This window comes from Mobula birostris, chromosome 5 (assembly GCF_030028105.1).
Source record: "Mobula birostris isolate sMobBir1 chromosome 5, sMobBir1.hap1, whole genome shotgun sequence".
Classification (NCBI taxonomy): domain Eukaryota; kingdom Metazoa; phylum Chordata; class Chondrichthyes; order Myliobatiformes; family Myliobatidae; genus Mobula; species Mobula birostris.
The window spans coordinates 114,728,070-114,746,004 of record NC_092374.1 but is presented as its reverse complement, the minus strand read 5'-3'; the positions used below and the strand labels follow the sequence as shown (position 1 = coordinate 114,746,004).

Here is a 17,935-nt window from a genome sequence, read left to right as displayed (position 1 = left end):
ACAGTTTCTTTTGATCGCATGCAGAGCAGTTGCCGTACTGAGCTGTTATGAGTCCAGACAGCAACAATAACACTGAAGATTGCCCACATCAAATCCCTCAGGAGAAATCCCATTTGCCCTTTTCCTTTCGTTATTTCACTCTCGCTCATACCTATCAACTACTTGCATAAATATCTGATTTTTAATTACCATTATGGGGTATTTTAAAACTTCTATTTAACTTGGCAATGTGCCTTTGAGTACCTAGAGGAAACCTATGTGGTCAGAATGTAAACTTGCTTTGAAGACAGGTTCAGATCCAGGCCTCCGCAGCACTAACTGCTGCGCCACTTTGCTACTCCCTGCACTGTACTACCCTCAACTAAGAAACATTTCATAATGATGAGAAAATCTGCAGATTCAGGGGTCCTGTTGAAGGGTCCCGGCCCAAAAATCCACTGTTTCCTCTTTTCCATGTATGCTGCCCGGCCTGTTGAGTTCCTCTGGCTTTCTGTGTGTGCTGCAAACATTTCACAATAACTGACACGATTTAATGTTATTCAGCTTTGTAACTGAGAAATATTGAAACTGAAAATATTATGAAAATAAAAGTGTTTCTGTTTCCACTGTCTGAGTGGAACCACACCTACAGTATGGTATCACCAGGTGGCAGTAGAAGTCTGTTTATAGTGTAAATAATCTTAACGACTACATGTCACTTCTTATTCATTGGCCAGCTCTAGTCATTTTGAGGAAGCTTGTTTGATATTGGCCTTTTTCTATTGCCTTTATTATTCAAAAATCCATTCTGCAGTAAAACTGAAAGAAAGATCTGAAACAATATGTTCAGAAGATGTCATGTATAAAGTAGCTCTTTAATAATATAAATGAAGCAATAAATTATAATTATAATCTATTTACATAATTGTGTTTCTTATATCCCAGATTGGTAAGTTCCACTTTACTCAGCTATCTCTTATCTATATGGTTTTCCTTTAATTCTTCTGCAATACTACAGCTCACAAAACATCAGAGTAGTTTTGGGGCTCTTCACCAGAGTTAAACCAGTTCTGAAAAGGACCCTAGTAGCTTATCTCTGTAAATTACTTTCTCCTTATCCTGACCAGCAAATCCTACATATTATGAAAACGTAGCAGAATGATTTGGCTTTGCATAACAGATGACACAATTTATGGGAAAAAGGAGAAATAATAATGCTGTGAACATTAAACTCTTGACGGTTTTTTTGCAAGTGAGTGTGTCAACTTTGGTTTAATTTCTGCTCTACTTAGGTCATAGGGTTAGTCCTTTTCTAGAGCCATGAGAGATAAATCAAGGCTGACAATGAAGTGGATATTAAACATTTCACAGTACTCTAGTGAAGCAAGTTTTGCTGGGATTCAAACTCATGCTTTCCGATCAATAAACAATCCAGGTCTTGGATGCTAGTGTAGGAGGTTAGCTATCACTATACCCTTAGTTCCTACACTAGGATTTGACCCCACAATATTGCAGGTTAAAACCCTGCAAATGGCTCGATGCAAGCCCTTTGCAACTGAATTGCACACCACACTGACAGGTTAAGTTGCTGATAAAGCATCTCACTTTCATTACACTTGTACCTGTGGGTCAGGGAAAAGTCTTATTGCCGTTTTGTCATAGATCAATCACTTCATAAGGAAATCCATTGCATTTTTATGGAAGGTAATTAAAACTGGCGCTTCAGCATTTATTTTACAATCGGAACATAAAAGCACAGGTCAGCCAGATTGTTCAGTTCCAATCAATAGCCATTACACGGTAAATACTTAGAGAGAACAGGGAATTTTCTCCCAATTCTTACCTGTGTACAGAAGGAGTATGGTTTAGAGCAGGATGGATTGCAGTGTCTGGTGGCAGTTGGCTGGTTCAGAAGAGAACAACCTCCTGAATTTAACACAGACATTACAAATTTATGAGCCTCGATAATACCAGAGATGGGAAAATATCAAATATGTATGCTTTTATATTGCAATGCTTATTAACACTACTAAAGTCATGCTAAATTGAATAATATGGGAAAATACCCAAGTTACAGGTTTTACAAGTTTGAATTTTGAATGTGGGCACCATAATAAATAATGTTACATTTTTAATATGAAGATATTCTGATTGATGCTCCATGCCATATATTATATCAATTTAAAATGTTTTGGGGAAAGGAACCAAGGGCATTTTTAATATCCTCATGCATCCTGACGGTGTTTAATTTCCAAAGAAATGAACAGCTTAGAATCCCTTTATCATTGGCCTTTTGGCCCTTCACCCGAATTCCACAGGAAATAAGTGCTGAATAATTAGCATGTTCATGCATTACCTTTACTTCCCCACGATCAGCATGAATTTATCTAGTAAAACTATTGCACTCTCTTGTACTCTCCAACTTGTTCATTTGAAGCCACAAGGCTCAAGCAGATATGGTATATTTTAACAAATTTTGGAGCCAAACACTGTGACATACTGTCTTAAATCTTAAGCACCTGTATATAGCTAGGGTGCCCAAGACTTTTGCACAGTGCTGTATTTGTCACGGTGGAGTGGAGAGTACGTTTCTAAATCTGGCAGGAGCCAGCCCTGAGACACCAAGCAAGTTCATTTAATTCCAAACAATTGGTTTATTGATCATTACATAAGGTCTCTCTGTTGCTTCTCGCTCCCTCCCCCCTCCGTTACCCTTTTTGCAACCATGGCACCCCTCTCCCTGCCCCCTTCCTACTCTCAGTCCATATCAGAATCAGTTTTATCATCATTCACGTACCTTATGTTTTTTTTTGTCAGCAGCAATACAGTGCAATACATAAAGTTACTACAGTGCAATGCAAAAGTCTTAGGTACCACAGCTGAATATATGTGCCTTAGACTTCTGCACAATACTGTCAATGATTATAAAACTGGAAGGAAGAAAGCAAAATGAAATAAGGTACCAAACAAGCTGGATGAACATGGTTAAAGGAATTATTAGAACATCTTTGTATCTGTTTTAGGATTTAGTTAGTGTTAAGCTGGTTTGGGGCAGCTAACCTATTGGGTCAACAACAGATGGGCTCAAATAAAAATTTCTGCTTCTTTAATCCTGAAATAAATAGCTTGATGTGTGAATTATGGAGAACAGTGTAGGAATTGAATGCATCGGAGGAAAGTAAAGATGGCCAGTAAGATTTTTATTTATTTGAGTATATGGAGTGATGCAGAGGAAGGACATTTCAGAGTATGAAGCAAAGTAATTAGAAGAGCACTCAATGGTGAGAGTACACAGAAACAAGTGGTAAGCTAGTGCTGAAGAAACAGAGTTCTACAGCTTAAAAGCATTGAGCCTTCAGGAAGCAGGCGAAAAAATAATGCTGCTAGAGAGACTCATTGGTTCAGGCAGCTTCTGTGGAAGGAAAGGAATGATTATTGCTTCAAGGTGAGATTCTGCAGCAAGTCATGCAAACACTCATATTTCAACCTTAAACTAATGAGAAGATCCTGAGGAGAAAATGGAGCTTTGTGAGGACACGTGTGATGGGAGATTTGGTAAGAATAAGAACAAGTGCACTGAGGATAAATATTGATTTACAGTACATCTCTAATAGAGAAGGATATGAAATGGAAAGTAAAGACACCAACTGAAATCTTCTTGGGCTTTTACAAATATATTTCCTAACTGAGGAGCAGTTGATGCTGGTCCTACGGTATTGGTAAAAACCTAAGATTTCAAATTAGATATGATGATAAGAAACTGAAGTCATTAAATTAAACACAAAATCACTGTGCTGTATCTCAGTGCCAGACAGAAAGTACATGAATTCTAGGCACATGCTTAAGCAAAAGGAAGGCATCATTTTTGGCTATAATGAAGAAGAGAATATTTTTTAGCTTTCTAGTGCCGCTTGTTCTAAGTGAAAATGGATATTAGAAGCTGCTAAAAGGTGAATTCACACGTATGATAACATTGCAATAAGGAGAAGGAGAAGATTAGAACTCTGGGGTACACCATGGACAGTGTGAGCAAAGGATGAGGAAGTATGGGCCATTATATAGTTAAAGAGATACAAGAGACTGCAGAAGCTGACATACGGACAAACAATCAATCTACTGCAAGAACTTAGCTGGTTGACTAGCATCTGTGGGCAGAAAGGAAATGTCAGCACTTTCGGTTCCTTATGCAGGCTTTTGATGCAAAACTTTGACAATTTCTTTCCTCCACGGATTGGGTTTAACCCACTGAGTTCATCCAGCAGATTGCTTGTTGAAATCCATTTGGCCAATTGTAAGTAAACCACACCTTTTCTTTTGTAGAATGCAGATGACAGAGATGGCACTACATTAAGGGATGAGCCAAATAACAGCAATCTAGGTCAGGATACACCACTTAAATGATGATTACGAGACAAAGAGAAATGGCGGTATCTTAGAACATAGAACATAGAATAGTACAGCACAGTACAGGCCCTTCAGCCCACAATGTTGTGCTGATTCTTAAACCCTGCCTCACATATAACCCCTCACCTTAAATTCCTCCATATACCTGCCTTCTTGAGCAGAAGACCAGTGTTCGAGGAATTTGCCTCCTGTATGACAGCCAAGATGTTCCAGAGCAGAGGGTAATAGCAATGGTATTATTGGAAGACAGGCAGGAGAGGATAAAGAGGTATTCAGAAAGTGTCAATGCAGATTTATGTTACAAAAAAGAAGTAACCAATCATGATTATCATTCAGATTCGAGGATGAAGAAAGGGTTATGTCTTCTGTTAAATATTATTGTGTAACAAAATTAATGAAAAATAATAATACAAGTCAATTTTAGGAAAGGTAGGGCCATGTAATATCATAGATGCAATGTATCTTGCTGCAAAGGTGCTTATTGGGTAGGATTCTCTGGTGACTCCCATCTCCTCTCTGGGCAAAGCATATCTCACAGAGGCTTCTTAACCGAATACCAACCTTGAGTCTACATATCTCCGCAGTTCAGACATTTCAAGGCAAGTACCAACTTAAATGCTAAAACTGGAAAGAAGTCTTTCTGCATTTAAGTTACAACTCACTCTAGAAGAATCCTATGTGGCAATTTATTCTGAGGGATACAGCAAGCAGACTTTGAAAAAGGTTAACAATTACTTCAAAGCTAACATTAAGTGCAGAAGTCTGTAGAATGAAGAGTTAGATATGTCCTTTACCTGTCACATTTACACCATCTGATCGGACACACCACACACTGCGCTCATTGCCAGTCCAGGGACCTGATTGCCACCCATATTCATGACAAGTTCCCCCTGGAAAGAAAGGATACAAATTGCTGTTTTTTTAGGAAGTGTGTTCAAATTACATTCAGGTCCATTGTCCTAATTTTATAGTTTCATCTTTAAAAAGAAGCCATAAATCTGATTATTGACTATGGGAGGAAGAAAACAGGAATCCATGAGTCATGGGATCAGAGGTGGAGAGGGTCTGTAACTTTAAATTCCTTGCTGTTTTCATATCAGAGGATCTGTCATGGGCCCAGCAGGTAAGTGCCACTATAAAGAGGACATAGCAGCACCTCCACGTTCTTAGGAGTTTGCGCAGATTTAGCATGTGACCTAAAACTTTGACATGCTCTGGATGCACAGTGGGGAGTATCCTGACTCATTGCATCACAGCCTGGTATGGAAACACCAAGAACAGAAAAGCTTACAAAAAGAGATAGATGCAACACAGTCCATTACAGGATATTGTATCTCTTTGTTATACAGCGAACATCTTCAAGAAAATGAATCTCAGGGTGGTACATGGTGACAAATACACACTTAGATAATAAATTTACTTTACTTTGAGTATGTCACCTGATCTGCAGTATGATGTGGTTTTAGTCTCGATGCATGTAACAGAGGAGGACTATAAATCTGGAGCAAACATTTCACCATCCATTACAAAAAGGGAGGGAGGAGAAGATGGCGGCGTGATGCAGCGCGCGTGGCCGTTCCGAATCAATATTGTATGTGTTAACTAGGGGACCGTGCACAATCCGGATTTGATGGAGACAGCCGTGAGAAGCACGGAGGAACACCTGGAGGAACTTCTGAAATACCTGCTTTGCTGCTGCTGCTACTGTGCGATTGAGAATCTCCGGAGGGGAAGGCCCCAAATCTTCAGCTTTGCCTATTGCCTGTTGCCGGGGCCGGGGTCGAAGCGCTCGGCAGAGATGGTGCTCAGTGTCAGAGAGCTGGTCAGAGGCTTGAAGTTTTCAGACGGACTCGGAGTCGGACTGTGGTTGGGTACTTCCAGTATGCTGCACTGGCAAGTTTGCAGCGCTGGAGGTTTACCGTCTGCGTGAGATGATGGGACTTTCGAGATACTTTGAGACTTTTACTGTGTCATGGTCTGTTCCTATCAAATTACGGTATTGCTTTGCACTGTTGTAACTATATGTTATAATTATGTGGTTTTGTTAGTTTTTAAGTCGGTTTGTCATGTGTTTCTGTGATATCATTCTGGAAAAACATTGTATCATTTCTTAATGCATGCATTACTAAATGACAATAAAAGAGGAATGCGTGTCCTCATAATCTAATCTAAAATAAATGTCCTGCCTTTAGCCTTAAGATGTAAACCCCTTGAGCTGAAGAATATACAAAACCAATACTTTGTATCATTGAACCTGAAAAAAAACATTTCAAATCTTCTTTTATTTGACATCACATCCTATATAAAAGATGAGACTTTGCCTATCCATGTGTTGAGACTGAGTTTGCAGTAATGAACTTTTGTAAGGTTTTTAGTTAAGAGTGATGAGAAAAGTTAAAATGGATGTGATAGTACATCAGATTAAGGGATGAAAGAACATAAATTATGGAAAAGAATAAGGTTAGATGATCCATCAATCCACGTTTTGCACTTGGTGAACCATCCAACCTATGATGGATTCCAATCAATCCAATTAATTCCAGCTGGGACAGCCAAACATTGATCCTTCCTGACCCCCAAAAGGTATTTAAGAAGCTCTGTGATATTCACCCACTATCATATCTTCATTCTTTCACTTAAAGGAAGCCAAACATCAAGCATGATCGTTCCAGCTCTGTGTTACACAGAGCTATCCATTTTTCTCACATATTGCAATCAGCAGAACTTACTCACCAGATTCCTCTGACAATTCCCCATATTTTTGGTCTTCATTCACTTCAATCTCAAAAAAACTAATGATATTCATCTAAAACATTAATTTAATAATGCAAATTATATAGCACATGACATGCTGAATTTTGAAATATTTCTGAATAAATGAGGAAAGAATTACAGTGAACATAAATAGGGATGTTATCATTGACCTTGGTTTCCTCAGCAATCACCTTTATTAGTAGCTTTAATTATTTTCAGTGTAGGTCAAGATGAGCTGATAAGCTTCAATTTACTTTTACAGAGGTGAAGGATAAGTCTTTCAAATTGAACTAGATTAAAGTAACTTTCAATTAACGCGTATCTTTCACAGGCATCGGTCTCTGAAGAGATATTGAGAGGTACCCACTAAGGTTACTTTGCAGTGTAGAAATGCTCATTGCCAGCAAGAGTCCAGTCTTCAGTCTTATCTCTTTATAACAATAATATACCACATATGGTTTATGAACTGAATCCAGACTGCACTTCAATGTAAGTGTTCATTCAAGCACTTATAATATATTAAATATCGAATAAACTGTGCTGGCTGATGAAAAATGACCTCAAAATTCTTTTGTTTCCTCGCTCTGATTCTGATATTTCCCTTTCCCATCTTATTCACTTTCTTTTCCCAGCAATGAAAGGGTTATCATACACAGAACGTTTGATGGCTCTGAGTCCCAATGAGATCCCCTCTCATGCTGGAATTCAGAAGGATGAGGGGGGATCTCATTGAAACCTTTCGAATGTTGAAAGGCTTAGATAGAGTAATTGTGGAAAGGATGTTTTCCATGGTGGGAGAGTCTAGGACAAGAAGGTACAGCCTCAAGATAGAAGGATGCACTTTGAAAACAGAGATGTGGAGAAACTTCTTTAGCCAAAGGGTGGTGAATTTATGGAATTTGTTTCCACATGCAGCTGTGGAGGCCAGGTCACTGGGTGTATTTAAGGCTGAGATTGATAGGTTCTTGATTGGGTATGGCATCAAAGGTTACAGGGAGAAGGCTGGGAACTGGGGTTGAGGAGGAGAAAAAAAAAGATCAGCCATGATTGAATGGTGGAGCAGACTCAATGGGCTAGATGACCAATTTATTATGAGGTTGTCTGTGTAAGTTCTATCAAGTCTCCTCAACATTCAGGACAATTCAAGATTTCAAGCCAGTGGACTTCATCTTTACTAAAAGGATTCCTGGTTGTGAGGGCTGACCCATGAAGAAATTAAGAGTAGAGTGGGCTTATAATCACAGGGATTCTGAACAGTGAGAGGTTAACTCCTTCAAATTCGGAAATGGCTTGTCAGCATGGTATCAAGGTGTTTCAATTGCCTGGAATTTCTAGAATATGGGGACACAGTCTCAAGCCAAAGGGTCTGCTACTTTGGTTTGGAAACACTTCTCGCTAAGAGGTTAATGAATCCTGAATCCAATTTCTTTGTGACATTGAGTGAAAGTACTTGTCCTTTTATGTCTAAGTCAGCTCAGAGAACAATCGCATTCCCTAACTAAATACTTCCCTATTACCCTCAGTTCTCCCAGGTACTATCAGCTACCCATGAACTAACAACAATTAAAACTTGCCAATTAACTTACCATGTCACAAATTTTTGGAGAAACCAAAGCACCTGGGGGAAAGCCACATGACAGAAAGGAAGTCCAAACTCCACCCAGAGTGCACTGGAGGTCAGCATTCAGCCAAGTCACTGTGAGACAACAGCTGTGTTACTCTACAAAGAGTTGTGGATGATTACCTCCAGCATATAAAGTCAAAAAACCTGCAGGCATGTATTTAAGTTGAAAGTGAGAAAGCTCAAAAAAGATGTGTGGGGCATTTTATTTTAATATACAGAGAGTAGTGGGTTGTCTGGAATGTGCTACCAGGGTGGTAGTGGAAGCAAATATGATGGAGACTCTTAAGAGGTTCTAAGATACATGAATATGCAGAGAATGGAGGGATATGGAACATGTCAAGGCCTGTTCAGGAATAGTTAGCTCGGTTTTATGCTTTGGAGGTCAAATCTGATAAATCTTTTCAAGAGATAGCTAAAATTAGATCTGTGTATGTCTTCTACACAGAGTTTAGTAAGGCCTTTGACATGACAGGCTGATATTGAAGGTTACATTTTTTGAGATTTAGGGCAGCTAGCAAGGTAGACTCAAAATTGGCTTGATGATAGGAAGCAGAGGGTGATGGTTGAAGGTTGACTCTGACTGAAGGCCTGTGACATGTGCAGTGCTGGATTTTCTGTTATTCATTGCGTATATAAATAATTTGGAAATGAACGTATGGTGCATGGCACCATCAGCAAATTTGCTGATGATACTAAATTAGGATGTAGGATGAGGCTTTTCATTCCAAGACGAGGGAGATGTCTTCCTTTTTTAAAGAAAGGGGCTTCCCTTCCTCCACTATCAACTCTGCTCTCAAACTCATCTCCTCCATTTCACGTACCTCTGCTCTCACTCCATCCTCCGGCCACTCCACTAGGAATAGGGTTCCCCTGGTCCTCACCTACCACCCCACCAGCCTCCGGGTCCAACATATTATTCTCCGTAACTTCCCCCACCTCCAATGGGATCCCACCAATAAGCACATCTTTCCCTCCCCCCCCCCCCCCGCTTTCCACAGGGATCGCTCCCTACGCGACTCCCTTGTCCATTCGTCCCCCCCATCCCTCCCCACTGATCTCCCTCCCGGCACTTATCCTTGTAAGCAGAACAAGTGCTACACATGCCCTTACACTTCCTCCCTTACCACCATTCAGGGCCCCAAACAGTCCTTCCAGGTGAGGCGACACTTCACCTGTGAGTCGGCTGGGGTGATATACTGCGTCCGGTGCTCCCGATGTGGCCTTCTATATATTGGCGAGACCCGACGCAGACTGGGAGACCGCTTTGCTGAACACCTACGCTCTGTCCGCCAGAGAAAGCAGGATCTCCCAGTGGCCACACATTTTAATTCCACATCCCACTCCCATTCTGACATGTCTATCCACAGCCTCCTCTACTGTAAAGATGAAGCCACACTCAGGTTGGAGGAACAACACCTTATATTCCGCCTAGGCAGCCTCCAACCTGATGGCATGAACATCGACTTCTCTAACTTCCGCTAATGCCCCACCTCCCCCTCGTACCCCATCCGTTATTTATTTTTATACACACATTCTTTCTCTCTCTCTCCTTTTTCTCCCTCTGTCCCTCTGACTATACCCCTTGCCCATCTTCTGGTTCCCCCCCACTTTGTCTTTCTCCCCGGACCTCCTGTCCCATGATCCTCTCATATCCCCTTTGCCAATCACCTGTCCAGCTCTTGGCTCCATCCCTCCCCCTCCTGTCTTCTCCTATCATTTTGGATCTCCCCCTCCCCCTCCCACTTTCAAATCTCTTACTAGCTCTTCTTTCAGTTAGTTCTGACGAAGGGTCTCGGCCTGAAACGTCGACTGCACCTCTTTCTAGAGATGCTGCCTGGCCTGCTGCGTTCACCAACAACTTTGATGTGTGTTGCTTGAATTTCCAGATTCTACAGAATTCCTGTTGTTTGCATACTAAATTAGTGATCTTGTTAATAGTGAAGCCATTTACAATGAATTACAAAAAAAAATCTTGATTATTTATGGAGATGGGCTAAGGAATGGCAGCTGGATTTCTACTTGAGTAATTGTGAGGTGATGCATTTTGGACAGCCAACCATCATATATAGTAATATATAATATACAGAATGGCAAGGCGATTGAGGAATGTTATGAAACAGAGCAGCCTGCAAGTACAAGTGCACAGTTCACTGAAAGCAGTCGCTCAAAGTGGTGAAGAAGGCTTCCAGCATGCTAACCTTCATCATTGAGGTTATTAAGTTTAGGAGAAGGGACACAGTTTGTGGCTAGTGCACATCATATTATCAACATTTTCTTTAGTGCAAGCAGACCAGAGAAATTGCTACATGTGCTGTCACAATTTGTCAATGTAACCAGTGGACTACACCTATGCTATCAAATGATTGATACAGTACAGAGCTATATACTGGACTAGTAATTATACAGACATAGTCTAATATGTATACTGTCTGAGTTGCTTTCAAAGTTCATGCTACAGAATGATCACCAAAAAATGCAGTCAAGATTTAGTTACAATGTACAAAAGTGAAAATGAAAATGAGTGAATGATCTTTGAAAGCAGATGAAAACATACCCTTGGCCAGAGATATCAAAATATCAAATAGATGTTCTATAAATAGAGAAATATCTAAATCTAAAACCTCAATGCTGACTCAGCAGCCTTATCAAACAAATTGTGGCACCAAGTCTAACATGGAGAAATTAAGGCAGATAATCGAAAGCTTGGGCAAGGAACTTGAAATACAGTTGGAAATGGTTAGCCAGGCAAGTTTAGGTGAAACCTTTCAAAGCATAGGGCCTAAGGTGCTCCAAGCACGACCTTTATTGGGGAGCAATATAGTCACAAAACAGAATTGAAACTGGAATATTCCACTGATCCCCACAGTACCCCCTGCCACCATCCTCTACTGCCTATTAGTGAGGCAATCATTTGTCTATTAACTCATTTAGAGACACTGCTCAGAACTGGTTCTTCTGGCACAACGAGCCGCACTGCCCAGCAAACCACCAGTTTAACCCTAGCCTTATCATAGGACGATTTACAATGACCAATTAACATACTATCTGGTATATCTTTGGAAGGTGGGGGAAAACTGGAGCACCCGGAGGAAATCCACATGGTCATGGAGGGGAATACACAAACTCTTTACAGCCTGTGTCAGAATTGAACTTCAAACTCCGATTTCCTGACCTGTGCTAGTGTATTTTGGATCCAAATTTCCAAGTTGCTATGGATCTAATGGGCTCTAATCTTTTGGACCTGTTTCTATGTGGAACCTTATTTCAAGCTTACTGAAGTCCATGCAAACTATACCAACCACACTATACTCATTGATACATCTGTTAGTTTCAAAAAGTTCAATCAGATTGGTCAAATATGATCATCTCCTAAGAAAGCCAGCACTGATGAATAGCTACCTTTCTGAGTGGAGATTCCTGATTCAAGGATTGATGAGTGTAAGGAATTCAGAGTTGGGGACACATATAAAATGAGACCCTACTGTATGGCAGACAAGGCTCAAAAGTCTGAGTGGCCTGTTGCCAAATCATATCTTCTTATGTTTATTCTCTTTAAAGATATATAAAGACTACAAGTCACTCAAACTACTTTATACCTTTTCAGAAAACACTACACGGGCAAGTAGTGTTTGATAGAATAGAAGGATGAATAATTTCTGCAGAGGTGTCGGTTACATGAAGCTTCCGGATCTTGTCAATGCATGGGTTTAAATATCTCAACATTATCCCAGATGCTTCATTTCCATTTAGAACAGTCTTGAGCCAGAGACTCCCAGGATTCAATGCCATGTTGCACTCATTTGAGGAGAGTACTCAATGCTTCCTCAAAGAAACACAACTGTTATGCTAGGTGGCAAATGAATAATTTGTATTTAAGGTTCATGACCCCTTATGTACAATCAGTTAAAAATTGATCAGCAGGATCCTCTTTTGTTTTCTTTTTTTTGCTTTATCCCCCATTACTGGTCCTCTCACTCTTTCCCTTCGCCCCTGCACTCATCACCTGACCACCACATCCCTCTTTCTTTTTATTCCATAGTCTACTGTCCTCACCTATCAGATTCCTTCTTCTCCAGTCTTTTACCTTTTCCACCTATCTCCTCCCAGCTTCCCACATTATTCTCTTTCATGGCTCCCTCCCCATGCACTCACCTTCCCCCTCACCAAGACTCACTTATCGCCTGACAGCTTGTACTCTTCCCCCTCCACTCACCTTCTTATTCTGGCTTCTTTTCCTTTCCTTTCCAGTCCTGGTTAAGTGACTTGACCTAAAACATTGACTATTTCCCTCTATAGATGCTGCCTGACCTGCTAAGTTCCTCCAGCATTTTGTGTGCACTGCCACAGTAGGACTTCTATAAAAGCTATTATTGAATACAATAGCCTACTAGAAGAGCAACCAGTGTTTCCACCTCAGAGCTTGAGTGAGTGGGGTTAAATTCTATCCTTGGCTGCTGTTTGCACGGTCTCCCTGAGACTAGATAAGTTTCATTTGCATGCTCTGCTTTCCTCCCAGATCTCAAAGTAGAACTGCAAATTATCCCTGAATGGTAGGAAAGTCAGGGTGGAGTTAGCATACATCTGAGTGAGAACAGGTTACATAAATAGAGGAATGGGGTTGACGTGATTGGCCTGAGAGCCAACATGGATGTGAAGCCCTATATGGCCCACTTCTGTTTTTTTTAAAAAGAAAAATATGCCTTTCATGATGTCAACAAATTGCATAGTGCTCAGTAACCTCGGCTGTTGGCCATGTGGTTAAACAGTACAAGCCCAATTGCAAGATACCTTGTATGAAATGATACAGCAAGGAACATTTACAACCTTAATGTTAGCTAGTTAACTAACTGTTAACTGTAATTGGTAACAGCAACAAACTGGCAACATAACTTCAACATCAGGTTTGTCCCAAGAAATGAGATAAAGGGATAGTAAACAACATGAAGATGGGAGAAAAAATGTGGAATGGAAGTAATAACATATTGGCCTTGAAAAGAGCAGCATATAAATTGTGCCTTGCCAGCTACCAGGTTCTGTGAAGGCACCCTGACCCAAAGCATTAACTGGTTTCTCAGTATTGATGCTGCTTGACCCGCTGTGCTTATCTAGCATTTCTGGTTTTGTTTCAGCTTCTGGCATCTGCAGTTTTATTTGTTTTCCAAGCAAAGAAGTTCTTTAGCTTTTGAACTGAAAGGTGGAAAGTACCTATTCTACATTACTATTGAGTAGAAATTCCCAGTCCTGTGCATGACCCCAACTGACAGTTTCACTGGGTTTTTCTTAAGCTAAATTTAATACAAAATAAAGCATTTGGGGACATGAGCAAATGGAGTAAACAAACTAAAGTGAATGCACTGAACATTGCACATTTTCTTCTGATGTTCCTCATGAAAGCAACGGTTCTACCACAGTAATATATTTCAATGTTAGAGAAGTTTCAAAGTTTAACAGAAAACTTCCAAGAACTTGTACACTTATTTTGATTTCCTGTTTTTTCTTTCGAGATATCTAGCAGATTAGTACAGTAATTCTCATGAAGTACCACAAATGGGTGTCTATGAACAATTTCTATCCCTCACTTGCATTTGTTTTTGCTATCTCTGTATCTTTATAGAAACCATTTGAAAATTAAAAAAATAATTGAATGACTCACCACTTTCAACATATGAAAAATAACTGGTACACAATCAATTTGCTGAACATTTGTCACAACGATAACAATCCAAGTTTCAGTTGAATGAACAGGAAAACTAACAAGATTGAGAATTCAAAATATTGTATTAATTAGACTAAAAATCTAATTAAGAGATCTTTAATCTCTTAATTAAGAGGAGAAAAACATAACATGTGGAGCTTGGCTGCTGAATATCACCATTTTAATATCACCATTTTAAGACTGAATCCTTCCAATATTTACAGATTGCTCAGTGCATCAACATCAGAGTATGATGCTGATCAAAGAGAGCTTCACGTTGGAGTCTGATAAAATGAATGGTCTTTAACATGTCTGTTTCCCACATTATAGGTAATGAAGCAAAGAAATAAGCAACAAGATGTTTTTCTAAAACTTCTTACTCTAATATTGAGATACTGATTCCACTAATGACTATGGAATGTGGGGATAAAGTGAAGACTTTAAACAGAGCACCAAATATCCTTTGTCTAATAAATGCCTATAATTTTACATCATGCAATACCCCTGATAGAGGGCTGGGTTTGAAAGTACTGGCATATGTTTAAGTAACAGACTTGTGTCCTGCCACATTGCACAAGTCTTTAATCCAAGTTACTAGTGAGTGTATACTTTGATAGTGAATTTGCCAGTTACAAGGGCTGATTGATAGTTTTGTTGCCTAAGGTAGAAGGAGTCAATTTTAGAAAACCTAGCACATTTATTTTTCAACATAGTCTCCTCCTACATTTACACACTTAGTCCAGTGGTCGTGGAGCATACGGATCCCTTCTTTGTAGAAGTCGGTGCCTTGGACCCCTAGAAGTAGTCCACAGCAGGGGTGATTGATACCTTTGTGGCCTAAGGTAGAAGGAGATAAGTTATACAGCTCTCGTTACATGCACGTGCAGTTCAACTCTTTGAGTGATTATGCAGAAAGTTTGACGTTAATAACTTATCTCTTTCTACCTTAGGCCATGATCATATCAATCACCCCTGCTGTGGACCATTTCATGGAGGTCCAAGACTCCGACTTCTACAAAGAAGGGATCCATATGCTCCACGACCGCTGGACAAAGTGTGTAAATGTAGGAGGGAACTATGTTGAAAAATAAATGTGCTAGGTTTTCTAAAATTGAGTCCTTCTACCTTAGGCCACAAACTTATCAATCACCCTTGTATAATTGTAGGCCAATTTAAGGACAATTCTTACCTGTACAAGGCCGCCCTTCCCATATTTGTTCAGGACAATTATCCTGATTTTCCAGTGCCTGAACAATCACAGCCCTGGAACGTGTTTGGTGACCGGTTGTTTCAAATCTCTTCCCATCCAAACAGATAAGCTGGCACAAACTCCATAGTGACCACTCAGTCAGGTGACAGTCACCTAGAGGTAATAGATAAAATATTCCATATCAAAAACATTCACTTAATAATAATTTAAGCCAATATTGTACGGTATAAGTGACGGTGAAGGTTTGAAACACAGCTAAATTTTCTCAGGAATAGAACTAATTATTCCGAAGTTTATTGCCTAGCTGACCTTCTTGTATATGGTGATGGCGGAATGAAGGATTGGAACTTCAAAGTAGTAATTTCAGCATAAGAGAAAAAGTTGCTGAAAAGGAAAGTAACATGTGGACAGCACTGCAGAAAAAGAATCTGTTTTTCAAATCAAAAGTAATGAAAAAATAACTTCATTTTAAAAGCAGAATACTGTGGGTACTGGAAGCCTGAAACTATCTTAAAATATGCTGGGTCGAAGCAGAAGAAAGTTGTCTTGCTGTGGAGCAGCCAAGACAAGTCTCCACTGTCTTAAGATATAAATACAGCTTAAACTTCAGTGTCACCCTGAATTTTGAACCAGCCCCGGAGAGGGACAAATATGCTCATCTCTGATGGAAATAATCATTCAGATATGCATATTTATTTATTGAAATATAGCACGGGATAGGCCCTTCTGGCCTTTGAGCCACACTGCCCAGCAATCCCCCAGTTTGATCCTAGCCTAATCACAGGACAACTTGAAATGACTAATTAACTTACCAACCAGTATGCCTTTGAGACTGTGTGAGGAAACCAGAGCACCCAGAGGAAACCCGCACGGTCTGGGGGAGAACGTACCAACTCCTTACAGGCAGTGACCGGAAGTGAACCCCTTTTCACTGGTACTGTAACCTGCTGTGCGACTCACTACGCCACCATGCCACCCCCAGTTAGAAAACATATGGAGAAAGATGTGGTCCATACTGAGAAAGATGATTGATGAAGTGTAGATACATGTCTAGTTTCAAAATCTATCCTCTAATTTGGAATTCAATTTTTCCTATAACATGGTTTGAAATACAGTAATTCAATAAGGAGCAAATAATCTTAATTTTGTTCAGTGATGCCAGAGGGATGATTAAAAGGGACATTGGAAATAACTACCTATTTGTCTTTGAAATTATACATAATTGTTTTTTTCACTTGCACTGAGGAAGACAGAGGAAATCTTTCTTCCAACTGTGGCCAGATGTTGAGTGTTGAACAGTTTATGCATTGGAGTATCAGCACATTTTGTGGCAAGATGAATTCGTGAATATATGTATACACACACACACAGAGTAACTTGTTTTATTTTGGTCAGAATTTAGCCTGGAGATTTCACATGATGTACAGTATTATATAACTACACACTTAAACACTATTCTTCAGGATGGAGTTAAAACTAGCCTTTAGGTTGCAGCATCCTAGAATGTGCAACCGTTGAAAAAAACAAAAAGCCTGATAGGCCACTGACCTCAAATAAATCTTTGCTTTCAGATCCAGTTATCTCTGTGGCAATAACTTCCCCTTTTTTGATGCCTACAGCAGTTCACAGGATTCCACAGTCATTAAACAGGCTGGTTGAATAATCGATGGGTTGAACAATCAATATCACAGAGAGCATTCCCAAAAGCAACAAGCACTATTTTAAATCACTTTATGAAACAATGATTCGAAAGAACCTCAGAAATAAGAGCATGAGTAGGCCATTTGTCCCCTGGAGCCTGCTCTCTCATCAATCAAGCTCTTGTCTCATCTTCAATCTCAGAATTTCCCGCACTTTCCACCTTCCTTAATATCTAAAAACCTATTAATCACTGTTTTGAATTAATTAATTAATTAAATCTCCATAGCCCCCTAGGATATATATTTCAAAAGTTCAATGCTCTTTGCAGTTCTCTGATCACCGTCCAAAATGTCCTTTACCTTATTATGAGACAGTGACTTCTGGTTCTATACTTCTCAGCTAGGGAAACTTCTATGCATTCAGCATGTCGAGAACCGTAAGATTGTTAATGATATCTCTGCCCATTCTTCTAAATACTAAGAATATAATTCTAGTGTACCCAGTCCCTTCTCATATGGTAACGATATTATTAGTGGAATCAGTCTAGTGAACCTTCATAGCACCTCGGTGGTGTCAAGGCAAAACCTTTTAAAACAAAGTGATCAAATCCATATACAATACTCCAGGT

The 17,935-nt window shown here is 39.8% G+C and overlaps 1 protein-coding gene across 5 annotated transcripts in view; it reads right to left on the bottom strand.

Moving 5' to 3' along the window:
• thsd7ba (thrombospondin, type I, domain containing 7Ba) overlaps positions 1-17,935 on the bottom strand; it is a 1,047,195-nt gene that overhangs the window by 48,779 nt on the left and 980,481 nt on the right. For all 5 annotated transcript variants that reach the window (XM_072258592.1, XM_072258590.1, XM_072258595.1 and 2 more), the window contains 3 exons: positions 15,646-15,819; positions 5,178-5,273; positions 1,823-1,905 (listed from right to left, as the gene is read on the bottom strand). In XM_072258592.1, coding sequence (XP_072114693.1) covers positions 1,823-1,905; positions 5,178-5,273; positions 15,646-15,819 — 353 coding nt within the window. The remainder of the gene's footprint in view (positions 1-1,822; positions 1,906-5,177; positions 5,274-15,645; positions 15,820-17,935) is intronic.